The following is a 21,385-nucleotide window of genomic DNA, read 5'->3' as shown; positions in this document are numbered from 1 at the left end:
TTACTCGTAAGGAATGTGAGCCTGCAATGCACACCATGCGACTACAGTAGCAAAAGCAGCTGTAGCAGACCTACCATATAACACACAGGCATGTACACGAGCCATGCTCACTCCCCCTACTGCTTTTGCACAGATCACATGGTGTTAATTTTCGCTGAGAACCAAAGTGCTACAATATCAGAAAGCATGTCTTACAGATTCTGTTCATGCCCACAACTTTAAAGCAACTACAGTAGCCTTCATTGTTCCCACAGTGCTCGCATTCAGGTACTGCACTGAGAGTACAACTGCAAAGTATTGGCTTCACAAAGAATGAACTCAAAGTACGGGCAATGTATGCCACTTTGTAGCAAAGGCAAGTCATGTGATTTTGCAGCTGACATGATTCAGGAAAGCAAAAACCATAAAATAAATTCCCACAAAAACCCACAGCACGGACAACACATCAGTTGCTATCTACCCCCTAAATTCAGTTTCCTTCACATTTCCTTTCCCAGATAACTTAAATGACTCTTAATCAACATGGCATGCCTCGCACATTCTGATATGGCCAGAGTGAATCTAGAAATCAACAAAAATGGGAACTTGTCCGAATCTATGTAATTCAACAACACGTACACAAATTGCAACCAAACGAAGCTGCCATAATTTCCTGCAGCACTTGCAATCTGATATAGCCCATGAACTCCCCAGGCAGACAAAGGCACAGTTCATTTTTATTTTAAACATTTACCATAGGTTTACACTAAATGTAATGAGCTACTAGAAATAAAAATATCTATTTCACGCATAGCTGCATATGCATGAAACAGCATGCACAACTAAACATTAACAGATTTAAAATAATGCACGTCTCTCAACAAAGCGAAAGTGCCTCTGTGTACAGACTGAAAAAACTCTGTTTCAGTTCATGTCATTATAGAGACATGGAATAACCATTTCTTCTACTTTAAATTGGAAAGCTCACACCGACCAAATCAATAGCAATGCTTATCATATATCAGGATACTTACGACATAATTTCAGCAAAGCCCCGATTTCATCGAAGTTCCTTTTCTACAAAACCCTAGCCTGCCCAAAACTAGAATATGCTGTTGCCATCTGGGATCCTAACCATAATAATTTTTCTCAATCTGTTCAAAATGGTACAGAATAATTCTATTTGCTTCATACTATCTTATTATAACTAGACTGCCAGCATAACAGCAATGAGGTCTAGCCTACATTTACCAGGTCTGTCATTAGGTCGCAAGAATTTTTCGTATATTTGCTGTTTCATAAAATCTACTGCCATCAATCTTTACACACAGACAATTCATCGTGTTGCCTAGCAGCTACTCTTCACGTGCCGATCATCAACACAAAGTCACTTACTCACTGCCATATAAAGAGCTTTTATTGTTCATTCTTACCAAACACATCCAATGACTGGAACCGCCTTCCTGCAGATATCGCATCTATGTCAGATTATTGCTTTTTAGGTATTATGCACTCTCTTTTGAGATGTCATTTGAATATTATTTTATTACTATACTTTTCCTTCTTCTTTGCACCTTAAGGTATCGCAATACTTATTCCTTCATTTACCTTTTATATTGTATAGTATTTTGCTGCTTTTATATCGTGGTATTTTTGTTCTTGTAATCCACTCCGCTCTCCAATGCTTCGCCCATCGAGGATATTTGAAACAAACAAAGAAAAAAAATCTTTATCTGTTGGATGAAAAGTCTGTCAACAGCGACCTCAAGCACAGGTTCAAGAAAAATGCTAGGATCTATGACTAAGTGAAGCCCTGGATCTGTCTAAGCAAGGGGTCCTCAACCTTTTAAATCTTAGGGGACCCCACTGGCTTTCAAAAGGTGCTGAGAAATCCTGCCTAACATGCATGCAAAAAAAAAAGCGCACGGACTTGCTGCCCCTCAAACAATTCCCCAAAGTAATGATGACTGAATATATAGTGAAACAGTCTGCATTCAGAAATTACTGCTAGTCTGATTAGTGCCAAACTAAGTGGATAAAAGAACGTGAGGACTGAGGCATGCATGCATTTATACTCCGTCTCGGTAGTTCCTAGCAGCACTGCCAAAGCTATGAAGCATGCAGGGCCGACGCTATCTTGCTGCGGAATATAGTGCCAACATAAAAGTCTCCTCCTTGAATACAGAATGGTGTTATGTACAGTTATTATATTTGCATATTATTATTCTGACCACTGCATTTACAGCGATTGTGGTAGGCTTCTATGAGCACAGAAATAACAATTAGATGCGATAAAACAAACTTTGCAAGATTTTTTTTTCATTCAAGAGTAGTAACATTAAAACATAGTTCTCTGCTTTCTTTTGTATATCCGAACAAATGTCATTAAAACTGCTTAAGATATAACAGATGTCTCAGCTAAATGTAACCAAGATTTTAAGAAAGAGTGTTCTAGGCAAGTGAAACCAGCTGAGTGCTGCTAGGATGCATGAGGCTTAGTCTTCAGTATTTTTTTCGTTCAGCTAAGTTAGTTACTGCACACTAATTAGCTAGCTTCTTAATAACTTCAGGAATAAGGTGTCAATTCAGAAGTTGTAGATCATATTAAAAAACAGCAGACTCAGTGGTTCACAGCAAGGTACTTTTTATGTAGACTTTTTTAACGGCCTAAAAAGAAAGTCTGCCAATTGGTTAGCAGTTGCTGACACATCTTGCAGCCACTGCAAGCATAAAGCTGTGTCAAGGACAGAGCCCCCGAGATGAGCTGATCCTCACAAGCTGCTTTTCCCCTTTGCATTGAGTGCAGCACATATGGCAGGTTCTCTCAGATCATCAATGGCCATTTACCAATATCCCTCAAGGAAAAAGTATACCATAGCCCTCCATAAAGTCAGCAACAAAATTCCAACAAGGAAGCCTTGGGGTGCTGAAGTAGTACCACTACCACATGATAGTTTGTTTCTTGGGAGTTCTCTTTTTAGGGCCATAAAACATAAATGATAACTTGTTGTAAACATTTCAAACTGCTGTTTTCCAACGCAATCTACAACTTTTGAATTTACACTTTACTTCTGAAGCCAATATTCAGGAAGTTAGCTAATTAGCCTGTACTAATTAACTAAGTTTGCAGAACGGAAAAATAAATACTGCAGACTAGGCCACAAGACTCCCAACAGCACTCAGTTGGTTTAAACTGCCTGCACACTCAGCCTTTTAAGAAAACTTGGTTACATTTAGCTGGGACACCTTGTATTATACTCAGCTAAAATTTTTAGGCATCAGAACAAAATGTCATACATTTCTATAAAATGACCAGCAAATGCTCGGAGCACTGTGGAGGACTGCAAGGGGATAGTGCTATGGCCTTTGCAAAAAAGGCTTCCACTGTTGTGCACAGAAGCAACAGTCATGTGGTACATGTAGTGTACAGCTGACAACTTAGATAGCGCACATGGTAATAAAGTAAAATGGTTCAATCGCTTTCACAGTGAAGGCGATGTATGCCTTCAAGTGCGGATGCAGGACGTATAATACACACCTACAGGAAAACACCAATGTTTGGCGACAAACATGGCTGTGCCGTTCCTATTTCCACACCACATCGCTGCTTTCGTAAAGCTACGGCCTTTTGACCCTGCTATTGAAGCTTCTGACCCCCGCTGCATAGTTAGCCAGAGTTCGTAAATGCTCCTGTTATAAAACCACTACTACCACTTTAATGTTCTTTGGGCGTTTCTTTATGGTTGGTAGACGGCATTGTTTTGTACCTATTTCCACTTGCAGCGTTTCTGCAAACAATGCACCGTTTGCAGAGACGCATCTGCTTGCGGCATTTCTGCAAATATAACAAGATGCAAATATAACAAATATAACAAGATGCACAGGAACATATTTAAGACCTGTGCACTCTCCTAATTGGCTGAGGAGGTCTGTAGCTTCCATAGCGTTGCAAGGAAGTGATCAGATGGAGTATAGGTGCTTGGGGAACTCAAAAACCCCTCCAAGGAACAAAAGGGCTCTGCACAACACAGTTTGACAGCCCTTGATTTAAACTAAGCTTTCACCATAACAAATACAGAATCTTAACAAATGTAGAGATGAAAGGTACCACATGGCGGGCATTCCAGCAAGTGCCAGTTATTTTATGTAGCTGGGGCAAGAGTAGGGAAATAGAAGGAGCTTGCTGGCTCAGCGTATTCTGATTCCACATGGCTGTCTCAGGAACACCACAAAACACTTTTGAGCAAGCCATTAACTTATGGAACAATTCCCAGGTGGTTCCAACTGGGACCAATTCAATTCTCAGTAGGTTCCAATTGGAACCAATTCAATTCCCTGTTCATTGCAACTAGTACCAATTAGCAGCAGCTGGAATCAACTGCGAATCTTAAAGCAGTTGGACCAGTCCAGTTCGGAATTTTCACCGGGGAATTCACTCTTTTACAGAACATGTGGCGCTGACAACCCGAGCCAGATTACCAGCACTATGGCTTTTGGCATGACACAGCACCACTGCTTCTCAGTACAAGTATTCCCCAGTGCTGCCATCCTGTCACCAATGTTCCACCAACTGTGGCATGCCGTGAGTGACACAGTTGTTAAGATATACTTTTGGCTGTTCTGAAATGCCTCTTCGTTTTGCATTACTTTGCGAGCTCAGAGCTTGGCAATAAATGTATTTTGTGGACACGGCCACACCTACAAGCCGTAGTGTACGCTCTAGCACACTAATAATACCCGTCACACGAGCACTGCAAAGGCCTTTGAGAATAAGGTCCTTATATCCAAAGGCGTAAGGAGTGCAGCTACACAGCACAAATGTTGCGCCTCTGCCACTAAGGGCCTTGGAGGCGAAAATGCCCGCCCGCGACCTTTGGAGCCCAAAGGTGCAGCCTTCGAGAGCCTGCGTTCGCAGTGCCATCCAAAGTCAAAAAGTAAAAGCAATAAAAAAAATAGATGTAGCCAACAATGTTTGAAAACATTTTAAAAATACAAAAGGTGTGTCTGGCGTTGCTTTTTGTATGTGTTGTAGTGTGGTAATCTTCATCGATATAACCACTGACATGCGTCGCGTGCTGCCGCTCTCAAGGACGAAGAAGTTGTTCGCTGCCTTGCTCTTTCGCCACGCCTGACGCTTCGCTGCGAGTCTCCCCTGAGCGGCTGGAATCATCTGGGTTCACCGAATAAACACACCCCTACAATTGGTGCAGGTGCTGCTGGGTACGTTCCCGTCCACCCTGGAACTAAGAAGCCGCACGTTACCCTCTGCTTCCAGCATGCCGGATGACACTGCCACGACATCGTCGCCCCTCCCAACCACCGTGCTGTGTTCTGGAGCTCTACGGCAGCGTGATCCGTGCTTCTTCAGTGGCACAGCCGACCAGGACGTCGACGATTGGTTGGCGGCATATGAGCGCGTCAGTAGCTACAACAGATGGGACGACGCTATCAAGCTAAGCAATGTAATCTTTTATCTGACTGACGTGGCGAACCTCTGGTTTCGCAACCATGAGGCAGACCTGCCATCTTGGTCTGCATTTAAAAAGAATTTTGCAGAAGTGTTCGGCCGCCCTGCAGTTCGCAAGCTCCGGGCAGAACAACGCTTGCGTGAGCGCACTCAGCAAGTCGATGAGTCGTTCACTAGTTATATAGAGGACATCGTGGACCTATGCAAGCGTGTCGATCCGCTAATGACTGAAGCGGATAAGATCGAGAACATCATGAAAGGCATCTCTGACGACGCGTGCCAAATGCTCTGGGTAAAAAATCCTGCCACGGTGAGTGACGTGATCAAGCTTTGCCAGAGCTACGACGTGCTTCGTAAGAAGCGCGCTTCTACCCGGCGGTCCGGTGTTAGAGACGACGCCATCTCTACACTTGCGCTGGGCGGTTCTACCCCATCAGAGGACAGCCCTTTACTTCAGCAAATCAAAGCCTTCGTTCGAGACGAGGTCGCCCGCCAGCTATCGCTGGTCCCTCAGTTACAGGATAGTGGCCGCCTTGTTCCTGACATGGCTCCGTCTTTGGCCCCTACCATACGGCGTGCCGTTCAAGATCACATCGCTGACGTTCTTCCTCCCAGCTCCATGCTCCCGCCCAGCCCTGTGCTGCCGCCCAGCCCCGTGCCAGCGCAAGTAACGGCACCACTGACTTACGCCCAAGTTGCGGCCAGGCCGCTCATGCCATCAGCATCTCTTTCCTACCAGGCCGCTCCTTCCAACCTTCCTTCGCCTTTGCCTGGGTCTGCATTCCATGTCCCTATTCCAAGGGTACGCCAACGCCCTACGAACCCTTGGCGTACCGCGGACAACCGACCAATCTGCTACTCTTGCGGGCTGCCGGGCCATGTCGCACGCCTTTGCCGCCAACGCCTTCCACCTTCTCGACCTGAACTATGGAACTACTCCTACAATACAGACCAGCCCTCGCCGAGAAATCCGCCCAGTTCCGAATTTGTATCTCGTGACAATCAAACGTACACAGCTCGCCGATCACCTTCCCCTCGTCGCCGTTCCCCGTCCCCACTCCGACGTTCTACCGGCACCGTTGAGGGAAACTAACAGTCGCAGTTCCCGGGGCAAGAACTGCGCTTGGTTCGAACTCTTCAAGTCCTCGGTGTTCTCCCACTAACGTAATTCAAGTGTTTGTCGACGGCGTCGCAGTACTCGCTCTAGTCGACACGGGCGCTGCCGTATCAGTCATCAGTGAAGCTCTTTGCCGTCGTCTTCGTAAGGTGACCACCGCACTTTCCGACTTTTCGCTTCGCACCGCCTCATCACAGCGCATTCATCCCTCAGCGGCGTGCACGGCCCGTGTTCTCATCGAAGACGTCTTATACACCATCGAGTTTATTGTACTGTCTCGCTGCTCACACGACATCATCCTGGGCTACGATTTCCTTTCCACTCATCATGCCGTTATTGACTGCGCCCGCGCGGAAGTTTCCTTTTTACCTCTTTGTGATACCGTCTTGTGTGACGTCCCTACCCGGCCTGCAAAACTCCTCGTCGCCAGTGACACAGACATTCCTCCATTTTCTGCTGCCCTCGTTCCACTCTCCTGTGAAAGCGTTATTAGTTCGACTGTCTTCTTCACACCTTCCGACGCCGCTTCACGCCATCCCTGCCTCCTGCTTCCATTTGCGGTCCTCAAGATCGAAGATGGCATTAGTGCAATGTACGTCTCAAATCCATTTTCGTGCCCGTCCGTCCTGCTACGCGGCGAGTGTCTCGGTCGTATTGAAGAACTTGATCCCGCACTTGTAAATACTCTTCCTGCAACGCCTACTTCATTAGACGTTAATGTGCTCAGCTCTTGCGATACAGCGACCGCTTCGACACCACCCGATGTTCTTCAACAAGCTATTGACGCAGATCTCCCACCCGCACAACGCGATCAACTCGCTGCTCTTCTACAGAACTTCACTTCTGCCTTCGACCTTCCTCACACTGCTCTGGGTCGCACGTCTGTCGTTACGCACGCAATCGACACTGGTACAAACGCACCTTTACGACAGCGTCCTTATCGCGTGTCGGCCTCTGAGCGCCAAGTCATTGCTGACAACGTGGACGACATGCTTCGCCGGGGCGTCATACAGCCATCTAACAGTCCATGGGCTTCTCCGGTTGTTTTGGTCACCAAGAAAGATGGTTCCATCCGGTTTTGCGTCGATTACCGTAGGCTTAACAAAATCACGCGCAAAGATGTCTATCCTTTGCCGCGAATCGACGACGCCTTGGACTGTTTACAGGGAGCCGAGTATTTCTCCTCTTTGGATTTGCGCTCCGGCTACTGGCAGGTACCGATGGCTGATAATGACCGCTCGAAAACTGCCTTTATAACACCGGATGGATTATACGAGTTCAACGTTATGCCCTTTGGCCTCTGCAATGCCCCGGCTACTTTCGAGCGCCTGATGGACACTGTTCTTCGTGGACTCAAGTGGCAGACCTGTCTTTGTTATCTGGACGACATCGTAGTTTTTTCTGCCGACTTTTCTTCTCACCTTCTCCGCCTAAAGGATGTCCTCACGTGTCTCGCCGGCGCTGGGCTTCAGTTGAATTTGAAGAAGTGCCACTTTGCCGCTCGAAAACTCACAATTTTAGGCCACGTAGTTTCTAAGGACGGCATTCTTCCCGACCCCACCAAACTTCGCGCAGTTGCAGAGTTCCCGAAGCCAACCTCCCTGAAGCAGCTTCGGAGCTTTATCGGCCTCTGCTCCTACTTTCGACGTTTCATCTTGAACTTCGCCTCTATCATCGCTCCTCTGACCCAGCTCCTTGCCGGCAGCTCCGACCTTTCCGCCTGGACTCCAGCCTGCGATAAAGCCTTTGACACTTTACGCCGCCTTTTGGTTTCGCCGCCCATTCTACGCCACTTTGATCCGGCTGCGCCTACGGAGATCCACACTGATGCCAGCGGTATTGGGCTTGGTGCCGTCCTTACCCAACGTAAGCCTGGTTACAGCGAGTATGTTGTGGCATACGCCAGCCGAACATTGACAAAGGCAGAATCTAATTATTCAGTCACAGAAAGGGAATGTTTGGCCATTATTTGGGCTATCGGAAAATTTCGTCCTTATGTGTATGGTCGACCGTTTTACGTTGTGACCGATCACCACGCTTTGTGCTGGCTTGCCTCTCTGAAAGACCCATCCGGTCGCCTTGCTCGCTGGGCTCTTCGTCTCCAGGAGTTTGACATTCATGTCATTTATCGATCAGGGCTGAAGCATACGGACGCGGATGCTCTTTCCCGCTCGCCATTGCCTAGAGATAATTCGTCTGACCACGTCTGTGCCTACGATATGTCGACTCTTACAACTATCGACATGGCTACCGAGCAGCGGAATGACCCCTGGATCAATGCACTTTTGAATTTTCTCTCAAGTCCTACTCCCGGTCATTCCTCCAAAGCGCTCGTCCGCCAAGCACACCACTTCTCCATTCGTGACGGTCTTCTCTATCGCCGCAATTATTTGCTTGATGGACGGAAGTGGCTTCTAGTCATCCCGCGTCATCTCCGCGCCGACATTTGTGCTGCGTACCATGGTGACCCACAATGTGCTCACGGTGGCGTATTGAAAACCTACACACGCCTACGTCTGCGATTTTACTGGCGTGGAATGTACCGCTTCGTAAGACATTTCGTGCGCGCTTGCGAATCTTGTCAACGCCGAAAAACTCCTCAGAAGTCCTCTGTTTCGTTGCAGCCGTTACCCTGCCCTGCTCGTCCGTTTGACCGCGTTGGCATAGATCTCTATGGCCCTCTTCCGACTACTCCTGCTGGAAACCGGTGGATTATTGTGGCAGTAGACCATCTGACTCGCTACACTGAAACATCACCGTTACCCTCTGCCTCTGCAAGAGACGTTGCTTTGTTCATTCTCAACAACTTGATTCTTCGCCACGGGACTCCGAAGGAACTGCTCAGTGACCGCGGACGCGTTTTCTTGTGCGACGCTCTCGAGGCCCTACTGAAAGAATGTCGCATCATTCATCGCACCGCTACTTCTTACCACCCTCAGACGAATGGCCTGACAGAACGCTTCAACCGTACTCTGAGTGACATGCTGGCCATGTACGTCAACGACGCTCATTCCAACTGGGACCACGTTCTTCCCTTCGTAACCTACGCGTACAACACTGCGATACAGACCACCACTGGATTCTCTCCCTTTTTTCTTCTTTACGGGCGCGAGCCAACCTGCACAATGGACGCGCTTTTTCCCTACCGCCCTGATGTTTCTGAATCGACGCCACTCTCGGACGCCGCCCAGTATGCAGAAGAATGCCGTCAGCTCGCTCGTTCGCTCACAAAGGAAAATCAATGGCAACAAAAACACCATCGTGACACTGGTGAGGCGCCTTCATATGCGCCCAACTCCCTGGTGTGGCTCTGGGTTCCTGCCACAACCGCCGGCCTGTCAAAGAAGCTTCTTGCTCGGTATCACGGTCCATACCGAGTGCTTCAAAAAACATCTCCTGTGAACTACGTAGTTGAGCCCGTTACGCCATCTGCGGACTTGCGTCGCCGTGGACGCGAAATAGTTCATGTGGACCGAATCAAGCCCTACTACGATCCGTCTGTCCTTTCGGCACCATGAGTCGCCAGGATGGCTCCTTCTCTGCCCGGGGGGAAACTGTAGTGTGGTAATCTTCATCGATATAACCACTGACATGCGTCGCGTGCTGCCGCTCTCAAGGACGAAGAAGTTGTTCGCTGCCTTGCTCTTTCGCCACGCCTGACGCTTCGCTGCGAGTCTCCCCTGAGCGGCTGGAATCATCTGGGTTCACCGAATAAACACACCCCTACAGTGTGTTTATATTTTATGCCCAGATTTCAAGACAGTGAAAGCGTTTCAGCAACACCAAGTGCCCCTGGTGGCCAGGGCAAAACACAAAACCTGCTGCTGCTGATGAGAGTAGCTGTTGCAGTTCTTCTAAGGAAGCAATGAGAATAAAAAAATTGTCTGAGCTGAACGAATGAACAGAATTTCCCTCTTTACTTTTAAAACACTCACTTCAACCACCTTGAGCACAGCAATGGGTGCTAAGCCTCAACGACTGTTTCACCTTTGAGCTGCACCGTATAGCTGCGTCGCTGATCCTTTAAGCTTTCACTGCTTTGGTGAAAAAAGGTGCCTTTGCTGGAAAGGCCTTCGAGGAATGCCGTGTAACAAGTGTATAACACACCCCTTTCCGCCCCTCTCAATCCCAAGTGCTGGCTCCCATTTCCTGGCTCAAGTCGTAACACACGTGGCAATAATCTCATCAGACAACATCTTCACTGGACAGAGCAAAGACTTGGGTTGCATTCTTTGGTGAGGTATGACCAACAAGGTGTTTTTTAGTAACAGAACACTTTGCCAGCAGGAGCCTTAAATTAAAATACACCTATACCGATAACAGGCAACAACATACTTAATAATAATTGGTTTTTGGGGAAAGGAAATGGTGCAGTACCTGTCTCATATATAGTTGGTGTCCTTGGACACCTGAACACGGTAAGGGAATGGGATAAAGGAGGGAATGAAAGAAGAAAGGAAGAAAGGGGTGCCATAGTGGAGGGCTCCGGAAAAATTTCGACCACCTGGGGATCTTTAACGTGCACTAACATCACACAGCACATGGGCACCTTGGCGTTTGCCTCCATAAAAACGCAGCTGCCACGATCATCGGGTTCGAACCCGGGAACTCCGGATCAGTAGTTGAGCGCCCTAACCACTGAGCCACCGCGGCGGGTCAACAACATATTACCTGAAAAAGAGCTGCTCGCGTGAAACCCATTTCAGGATCTGTGTAGTGCACACAACATACAAAGGTATGAACACTACTCCTTTTCTTCCCTGCAGCAGCTCACCTGAGGAAGTCCCGGAGCAAATCCTTGTCAAGAGGTACAGCAAATTCATTTGCACCTTCCCCTGAAATGGCACATCTCTCAGTGAGAAGCTTCCAGAAGGCAGGCACCCTCACTAGAAGAACTGCCTTGTGGGCCTTCAGTGCCAGGCCATCGGGAGAGTTGTCTGACAACGACTTGATGGTCACGTCCGAGAAGAGGCCATCTTCAAGCAAGCTGCACAATAAGGCATCTACTATGTACTCAAAACGAGATAGGTAGCATTATTACAGTACTGAAAACAATGATACAGATTCGGGTTTGGCACTTGAGACACAATGATGCCACAATTGATGTAAGGTGCCCTAGTAAACACTTCAGAACACCAGACGTTTTTAGCTTCCATCAAGAACTCACTCCATGACCTTTCTTTTTTTAAATCAAATCTGACAACCACAATGAAAAATGTTCTCATCTGCTCAATAAGAACAGAACACCCAAAAGTTTATAGGTGTTTGCACACACACTGCACATAATTAAGGCATTCCAAACAGCCTGCATTTGGGCTACAGTTGGCCTGCATTTGGGCCTGCAGTTGGCTTGTTTCGATAGATTACCATGTTTTAATGATAACGATGTTGATTTCACTGAAAACAGAACTTTTATAAAACGGAAAAGGCCAATAAATGGTCCAGAAAGTGTGTTGCTGCCACAGGCTGCTTTCACAAACAAACTGTGATGGCAGAAAGTGCTTCTGTGGATCTCTGAGGATAGACCACACTGCCATCCACTTTCAGCTGGTGGCCACAGAGTGTCTAATGCGTTCAATGACACTGTCAATGTAGGGAGTGTGAATCAAGTGGTGGGAAAAAAAATCTTCCAATTTAATGCACAGATTTTTCAGAAGTGAATATATCTTCTGCTGCTGAATAAATATCAATGGAGCCACAAAGAGCCAAACAATCAAATTTTACTAAATAAATAAAATTGAATGATGTTCGCCTCAGGCTCCCTTTTATTAAGATACTACAAAGGAAAGAAAGCAAAGGCTGACAACAGTGCAAATCTTGCCATTTCTGCACTCTCACTGGCTAATGCTGCCTGACAGACACCAGCCATACATGTAATGCATACAAACCAAGCTGCCACTCAACCCACGACACAGCTGGCTGCAACATGCAGCAGCAAAGACTGCGCTACCTCAGCATGTGGCTCTGCAGCTGTGCGCGGATGCGGAGCTTGAGTTTCTCGTGCTCCTTGCCACACTTGAGCAGGAAGCCTGGGCTCGGATGTAACGGGCTCCAAGCTGGGCTTCCCGCCGCCATGGGCGCATCGCAGCAGGTGCTTCACCCGCCGCAACGCTCAGTTACAGGCCTGCACATAGAAAGTGTACCCCTTAGCAGACTGGAGCCTCATACGAATGGTGCTGGAACAAAATGAGACGTACTGATGAATTCATGCTCGAAATAATGCAGGGACTGAATTACAACTGTGGTGCCTGAACTAGCCACTTTCTGTGCATCTAAAATGCAACAAGAAAAAGAAGGCTGTCTACCATGGGTAAGTGATACAGTATGCATGTGAACAAACAAAAAGTGTTCTGTAGAAATGAAAGCAAGTGAATATTGTCAGACAGTATGTGAAGTACTGTTCTTGAGAACAGAAAAGTGCACAAAGACTAAGGTGGAGAGACAACAGGTACCATGAACACCTTTCTGTGCTTTCATGTCCTCAGAAATGCAACACGAACTTGCCCAATCAATAAGGCAACGCCAGTTAATGAATGTTTTAGATGCCAACCTTCGGTGCTCAGGTTTCAATTATTAGGCAAGTTGTAGGGTGTTGCGAGAAACTGACGATTCAAGCGTTTCTAGCATATTCTAGTGAAGTTCCTCACCCCTTTTGTTGCAAAATGCCATCATGACTAGTGATGTTTCCACAGAACTGAATGAGTTGCATCCTCAAAGAAGACAATGCTGACCAGCTGAAAACATCATGCACTGTGAGGATGATGAAAAAACTGGAGGGGACACTTAAGCTCCACCGTAAGGGTATGGTGAGATAGCGTTAGTGCATTAATACCCATATATGTGGAATTGGCCGTTCTCAACCTTACACTCATATGTCCCTGGGAGTCCTCATACTACTCCTTGCGCAATGGTGGAGCGGTTAATACTGTGTATAGAAGACAATAAGCTACTGGGTCTGAGGTGCTTCAGGTTTCTGAGGTCATATTTCTTGTGAGTTACGATATTCTTCCATGTCTATAGTACACTTAAGGTCATGGTGCATGGTGCAAAGAGAGTTGCAAGCTTTCGAAGAACCATATCCTCCCATCTTTCAGGAAATATGTCGCAACATTATTATTTTATGCCATTTTTTTTATTCATGATTATTTGTAAGACTAGCTCACCTCTTTCTTAGGTTACAATCAGATTTTCCATGAACAGTTGTCTGGATGCCTTGACTACTCTACAATGCAGCAGACCAACACTGATCTGTGAAGTAAGCAAGATGTGGTGGCGCTGCTTTCACTGGTTGGAGGTGAAAGCTGGGGTTACGGCCCATAAGAATACATGCAAGGAAAGGTTTTCAAAGCAGTTTTCCCATTGTACAGAGTACGTATGATGTCATCCCTTCATGAAGAAAAGCTGAGTACATCCTAGAACTGAATGTGGAAGTATGAAATATCATTACAAAGACAATACGTTTTTAAAACCCCACAGCACCTGCACGTGGAACTCATCCCCGTCTGGGAGTAGAGGGTGGGAGTGCAGCCTACAGATACATATGCAAACAAAAATTTTTCTTGTTTCACGGAGAAAGTACCCATGGAGGCGGCTATTTATTACCAGTAGACGAATACTGTGAAGAAGAGCATGACAATGTACGCTACGCGACGTCATTTCGAGGCAATGTTTTTAAAACTTAACTATGAATGTGTGTTGTAAAGCCAGACGTACCCACAAATGGTGCTCTATCCACTGGGTGTTTTTCCGAATTGTGCAAGCTTCTCGTGGAATCTGACATGCTGCCATGTATACTGCAATTGCTCACAAATAGTCATTAAACTAGCCAGCCTAGACAGCTCTTTACGAAAAGCAGTTCTCAAACAGCATGATATGCGAACGGAAGCAAACCACGCACTGTAGCAGATGACAGCGCAGATGATACCCCCAGCCACCTCCGCTACACTCTAGCCTCCGCAGTTCATGAGCACCACCTATACAATATGAATATGGTGTCGGTCTATAAAATTCTTTTGTTAACCAATTTTCTCAGACAATTGCAGCTTCAGGCTCCCTCCGTGCTTCAGCGTTTCTTCAAACTTCTCCACGGATGTCATTTACCTGCTGCTTATTCATCAATTTTGACAGCTGTACTATAGCTTCGCATCATCTTTAGGGTTCCAGATGTACCATTGGCAGGAAAAGCAAGAGGACCACACAAATGTCACCGAGGTTTCATTGTAGGTCAGCTTAACACTGCACTCCAAAAAATTATGAGCACAGTATGTGTGGCCTCCTATGCTTAGCATCTACAGAAAGAGTGAACTCATACTAGTATACCAGTTTCAAGAAATAAAACTAACTCTGTGTCCACGGTCCATTCATTTTTTCTGTCTGTTGTACATGCTGTCACATCTCCCAATAAGATCAGTCATTTTCCGTGATGGTCTGCTTGTGCCTGTCCTACCTACCTTACCTCCTGCTTTACTAAACAGATTGGAATTATTTTGGTAAGGTTGGTGTTCAGGCTAGAACCTTATCAAGAAGTTCTATAACCAGAAAATTTACCAGGAAAGAGAGGGGGAGGGCTCAATGCAAATGACTTATGAAGGGGAAGGGGGGGCCCTAACTAACTGATGGCACCTTTCACAGCAGCCAAGGGCAGTTTGTTTGTGATGGTGATACTCGCTCACATCTATGTAGGGTTGAAAAATGAACTTTTGGGCTAAAAGGCACTCTTCACAGCCTTGCTAGCATCTAATTTAGTCCGAAAAATCAAACTTTCGGACTCCACAGAGTCCAAAATATCTGTCGTGAATATGTGCACATTCCTATAGTGTCCGACAGTGCCTCAGTAAAGTCCAAACTATCGTGCAAGCCCAAAAAATAGGTCAGCTACTGTAATTAAATTCATTCAAAATCGAACATTTTCAAATACTAGCCCAAACATAAATAACAGCAACCACTGTTGTGTGCTGGCAGTTTTGTGCAGGGAAGAACTGCCACTTTTTGTGGCTTCAGGAATTGTTGCGACCGCATTCGAAAGGGCGCTAAAACTTGGGCAAAGGTCTCCCATTTCTTTTATTAAGGATTGCCTGAGTTATTGTCCCTCCAATTATTAATTTGTGTTGCTCCTGCGCGCGTTTGAGAAAATTTTTATATTACGAATTTTGGCTATATTTAACTATTTCACGATTTTTTTACCTGTTTGTTAATAATGAGATTTATAAGCCCATGCACAAAAATGAAGTCAGGATAACGAGACAACCACAAGGCTCTGTTAGGATATTAAATCAGCAATTAAAGTAAAAATGTGCCACACTATATCGATGGGTGCTTGACTACAGAAACAGGGAAGAAGCTTGGGTGACCAGGGATTTTGAAAATGTGGCATAAGACTTCAGAAGTGAACAATTAAGAAAAAGAAATGGCCATGAAAAAACAAAACAGGCTTCATATTGTGCACCAAATAGCATCATTCAAAGAGCAGAGCTGTCAGTCAAGAGGAGTGGAGAATCGTAAGACCATGAAACTAAATTCATGTAACTAACTGACCCTGCACATAGTTTGCACCAAAATAGTCAAAAATGTCCCCCAGAACTTTTATCTAGGAGCAGAAAGGCACCCACAAAAACATTTGCACCAACTACACGCAACAGCTCGCAGCAGATCCTAACCTGATTAGAAGGTGAGCACATATGAGTAGACGTGAATTTTTCACTACAATCGTGGGACAAAATGACAATTCATGCCCTTGAAGACTAATGCAATGAGTAAAAGCACAAAAAAGCAAAGAATAAGCAACTCAAAAGTAAAGGTAATACTAACTGCTTTTTGTTTATCAATGGTGTGGTCACAGTGGAATGGGTACAGCCAGATTGGAAAAATGAATAGCAATATAACCTTGAAAACTGTATTCAAATAAAGTGTAAAAGATAACCTTGAGGTTCTCGTGAAGCCGACAGCACAAACAAGGTAGACCAAGGCCAGGTTGTGGATCAGCAGAGCTTGGATTCTTTATCAGGACCATGCCTCAGCTGACAATGCTCGGTCTGTGAAGCACTGTCTGGCCAACAAGGTGACCCCAGTACTAGGCACCCATTTTACTAACCAGATTTAGCTCCATGCAATTTTTGCATAGTTTCTAAGCTACAATCTGCATTTACAAAAATATTCTAGAACTCTAGATGAGGTCCAAAAAAAAAAAAACAAAATAGTGCTGCTCTCAAATGAGCCAACATGTGATGACCTAAAACACTACTTCCAAAAGCAAAAAAATTTGTATTTGAAAGAGCTGAGTATATTCCAGGTGAGAACAATTAAGTTACAAGAAAGCAAAAAAGAGGGAACAGGTTTGATGCATAGCAAATTTTATAGCAACAGCTTCCTCCAGGGCAACAGAGTTTGAATTGTAATCAATCTGAGCAAACTTATGATTTTCATGGTGTTGAACATGTTACTTTGCAAATACACATTTGATTCCTGTTTTGTGTCGGTATCTGTAATGAATTCATGCAGTGCCATATTGTAATCCACTGGAATTTTCCTGAAATTCGGGTGATAAAGATCAGGTGATACTCTTTAAAAATATTTGGGTATGAATAAGGTTATTCATCAAAAAGTTGCACAATTAGTTTTTTTGGGTCAGTTTGCACAGTAAAAGACAAATTGATGTTGGTGTTCATTTTTAAGTGGGAAATAAAGTTTTTTGCTAATTACTTTCATAAACATGGAAGGTGCAGTCAAAAACTGATTTGTTCTTTTTTTTTTGCCTCATCTATTACAATTATTTTGCCAATGTGCTACCGTGCCCTAAGCAACACTCTCGTGTCTGCACAAGACCTGCCTGCCTTTGTTTGTATACTGTGACAACTTTAATTCAAGATCACAGTAACCATTTTAAACACACAAGAGCCTTATAATGACAGATGTGCATTGTATAGCAGTGGTTAGATGTGTGCAGCTTTTTGGCTCTTAGACATTCAGAAATTAACCTAATGTTAAGTATATACTGATAATATTCATAAATCTAGCATAATTTTGCATTCTTGCACTGCAGGGGCGAGTAATGAATAACTATTCCATGATATTTCCACAAACAATATAGTGTTATTAAAGCCAGATCATACACAAAGCAGCCATAAATAGAAATCTTGCACACTTCTTCAAATACACAGTATTTCTGCAAAGAAACACTCAATGTTCAGGCATTATTTTCCTGCTCCAAGGTCTAACTGAAAATTGGTTTTAAGGAAAGGAAAGGGTGCAATACTGTCTCACTTCTCCATGCATGCCTCAAATGCAAGGTGAGAGATACAGACTGCAAGTGCCAGAATTATGAGGAAAGGCAAGTATAATGGTACTTGCCTTTCCTCATAATTCTGACACTTTCTTCTAACCATGCCACTCACAAAAGATGCCATTTGAACAAACAAAAAAATGGAGAAACCACAGATGAAAAGCAAAAATTTTATTTCCCCCATATGCAATATGCCTCACTAAACTGCACTGCTTGTAAAAAAAGAACTGTTTGTGCAATGACAGAAGTGAGATATATGATAAAATGCTGCAATTGCTTAAAGAAAATTATGCAGATACAATAATTTCATAACTGCTGAAGCAAGTTGAAAATCCTAATTGGTCCACCTGGTTTAAGGAAAAAGTTTTCCACTTGATAAACTAACTGCAACCAGTTAATTAGAACAAACTAGGAACTTGTTCCCTGAAACACTTTGACCATAGTTAATCTCACCTAAGCCGGAGCTTTTTGAAGCAACATCTTCTAGCAGCAGCAAAATAAACAGCTGCGGAAAAAGCACCAAAAACGAAATCCACACACAGCTCCAAGAAAAGTGTGTCACGTATTTATACACACCACACATATAGACCGTGGCAGGCAAAAGAGAGGCGCTTTGCTTTTTTCTTTGGATATTTGCTTACGTGTAATGAACACATTGCGTATACATATTCCTTTAAAAGACATACGTTTGCAACCTTAAAGCCCACGGCTTCAAGTTTGCAAAGAAACAAGTAGCCTTCAACAGAGTCAAGACGGGAGGAGCTTTTATCTACCCACGATATGAAACGCAACCGAAAGCGACATACATCACAACTTCGTATAAACTATTTCATAGACTGGAGCGTAATTATTGTGATCGACGATCAGTGTACAAGATTATTTTTTTTAGCACACTTCTGTCTTTCAGAGGATTGTCACGTATTCTACGCTGGCAGCTATTCAGAACGTGCTCCAACAGACAACGCGCGCAAGAAATGCCACAACAAACCTGAGGAAACAGCTGCAGTCGCGCGCCGGGGACAGCACCGATTTTTGCTCTTCCCTTCAAGCGGAGTGGGCGAAGCGGCACCGCACTGCCAAATCTGGCACCCTAGCGCCATGGCCTTGTTTGGAAATAGCTACGAAAAAGGATGCGGAGGAGATTTCCTTCCTAGCCGGCGCGTGAGGGGCGAGGCGCGCCCGACGGAGCACTGCAGCGAAGCCTACCCCATCTCGGAACAGCCAGCCAAAACATGCGGAGGAACCAACATGCCGCTGGTACGCGAGCGGACGTGTTAGCTCACACAAACGCTCGTGTACAAGTGCGCAGCGTGACCTTCGAAGCTCGCGTGTCAAACGCTCGGCAAGCAACAGCTTTCAAACCAGACGCGAACACAGAAGAGAAAGCCAGCGCTTGGCTCAGAGGATGATGGTTTATCTCAGCCGTCAAAAGCTGGCACCAGCGCAACAGCAGCAGCAAGCGCGGCACAAACGGCGCGGCATTTTGAGTAGCGCCTCTCCACGCGCTGGTGTCCCCGCGTTTTCGCCAGCATCCGGCCGCAATCAGTGGTACACAGTTAATGTCGCGGTACATTACCTTTCCGGCGACTGCCTATGACCAACTCCACCAGTGCTGTCGACCGCCTAATTCACCCATTGTGAGCAAAGCGAGGCCCGCAGGGAGAGACAATCGCGGGAGAGACGGAGAAGCAAAGAGCGAGAGAACCGACACGCGTACACTAGCGTCCTCTTTCGCTTGTAGTAGAAAATGCATGTAGTTTTTGTTTCGGTTTTGGGCGCCAAATACTTTCATAGGGTATGTGTGTGTACTTTTGTCCTTCGTTCACGGTTTTCGGTTAAAATACAAGCTCTTTTACATAATGCAGACGCATGCCAGTAAGAGACGAAGCTGGAAATTTCAAAATAAGTACTGCGGCTCTCATGGTGAATTCCAATCGCAGGCCCGGAGCGGTCTGCACGCTCTGTGACAGAGCGCCTGAATCCGGCGCAGAGCGCGCGACCTGAAATTGCGATTGGAGTACACTTGCTCTGGCCAGAGCATGCAGGCCAGAGCATGTAGGGCGCCGCTATCGCCGCTGAATAAGAACGTCACGCAAACTTCCGGTCGGATCCGCCGATTTCGGCGGAGCAGTCCCGACTGCTCCACGGAGCAATCTCGGCTCGGCAACCGCTCCCTGTCTACGATTGGAAGACTCGATCCGTGCCTCAGATCTGTGTTTCGAATACAGTTGCTCCGAAAAGAGCAGGAAACGTTGCTCCAGAAGTGCTCCAACTCTGCGATTGGAAGTCACCATTAGTGAGTAAATGAGTGCGTCTTTACTGCCATAGGATTGCCCGAAGCATATGAGGTTTCCCCAGGAATTGAAATTAAGGGCGGGGGAGGGGGGAGGAGTGTTGAAGGTGGAGGAGAAGCGGTAGTTATTTATTATATCATCGGGTCATATTTCAATAGAACTCTCTAACTTGACGCTTGATTGCATCCGGCCGCCGCGGTGGCTAAGTGGTTATGGCGCTCGGCTGCTGGCCGGAAAGACGCGGGTTCGATCCCGGCCGCGGCGGTGGAATTTCGATGGAGGCGAAATTCTACAGGCCCGGGTACTGCACGATGTCAGTGCACGCTTAAGAACCCCAGGTAGTCGAAATTTCCAGAGCCCTCCCCTGTGGCGTAGCACTTTGGGACGTTAAGCCCCCTTAACTCAGTAGCTTGATTGCACCCTGTTTCAAGTAGCTAACCAGCCCACCCGCGACACTAACACATTGGATCTGATACAACATGCAGCCCCGGAAACGAGAACAGACGTGACACACTTGGATAGATTCCGTGATCATCATTTATTTGAACTAAATACAAACATTCCGGTTCCGTTCATGGGTTATGTGACAAAGAAGATTCACGATTACAACAAAGCTAATTTCACGGCCGCTATGAACACAGAACTTGAATTTTTTACTATACGTTTCTGCCACCATTTAAAAATCGAGGCGTTGAAGAAAACTGGGTACTCTTTAGAAATAAGGTTTAATATTTGGTCAGCCATTATGTCATTCTAATCACAATCCCTAATTATCGACAACTCTAAAACCCCTGGCTCACTAAAAGGCTCTAGCAATTTAGGAGCAAAAAAGGCGGTTGTACCAGACTGCTAAGCGGGCAGGTACCCGCTCTGCTTGGGATAGGCACAATGACTGCCTGAAAACTAACTGCTCTGCTTTATCTGCCGCGAAAGATAAATATTTATTACATGAGCTGCTATCCCTTATGAAGACTGATCCTAAATAGTTCTGGCAACAAATATGCACTGATCATGATCGTAGTTCTATTTCTTTGCAAATTAATAACACTCCAATTCTAGACAATGAGTGCCCCGCAATATTTAACACTTCTTTTTCATCCGTGTTCCCTTGCGATGATCCCTGCAAAACTCCCCATCTTCCTGATCTTAATTACCGCTACATGACACCCATCGAAATATGGGAAGAAGGCATCATATGTCTTATAAAAGCCTTAAGGTATCTGCTTAAGCTAGTGTTGGTGGCATCAATT

The 21,385-nt window shown here is 45.6% G+C and overlaps 1 protein-coding gene across 2 annotated transcripts in view; it reads right to left on the bottom strand.

The window, feature by feature from the left end:
- Positions 1–19,515, bottom strand: part of LOC144115686 (uncharacterized) — a 92,937-nt gene extending 73,422 nt beyond the window's left edge. The window contains exons 1-3 of one of the 2 annotated variants that reach the window (XM_077650154.1): positions 19,418–19,515; positions 12,514–12,687; positions 11,338–11,550 (exon numbers count right to left, since the gene is read on the bottom strand). In XM_077650154.1, the coding sequence (XP_077506280.1) occupies positions 11,338–11,550; positions 12,514–12,638 (338 nt within the window). In that variant the 5' untranslated portion in view covers positions 12,639–12,687; positions 19,418–19,515. Of the gene's footprint in view, positions 1–11,337; positions 11,551–12,513; positions 12,688–18,829; positions 18,965–19,417 lie in introns of those variants that run through there. The other variant, XM_077650155.1, reaches the window with a different exon arrangement.
- Between the last annotated feature and the right edge of the window lie 1,870 nt (positions 19,516–21,385).

Source organism: Amblyomma americanum, chromosome 1 (genome assembly GCF_052857255.1).
Source record: "Amblyomma americanum isolate KBUSLIRL-KWMA chromosome 1, ASM5285725v1, whole genome shotgun sequence".
NCBI classification, from domain to species: Eukaryota; Metazoa; Arthropoda; class Arachnida; order Ixodida; family Ixodidae; genus Amblyomma; species Amblyomma americanum.
The sequence above is the reverse complement of the archived record's forward strand: the minus strand, read 5'-3'. Positions and strand labels throughout refer to the sequence as shown.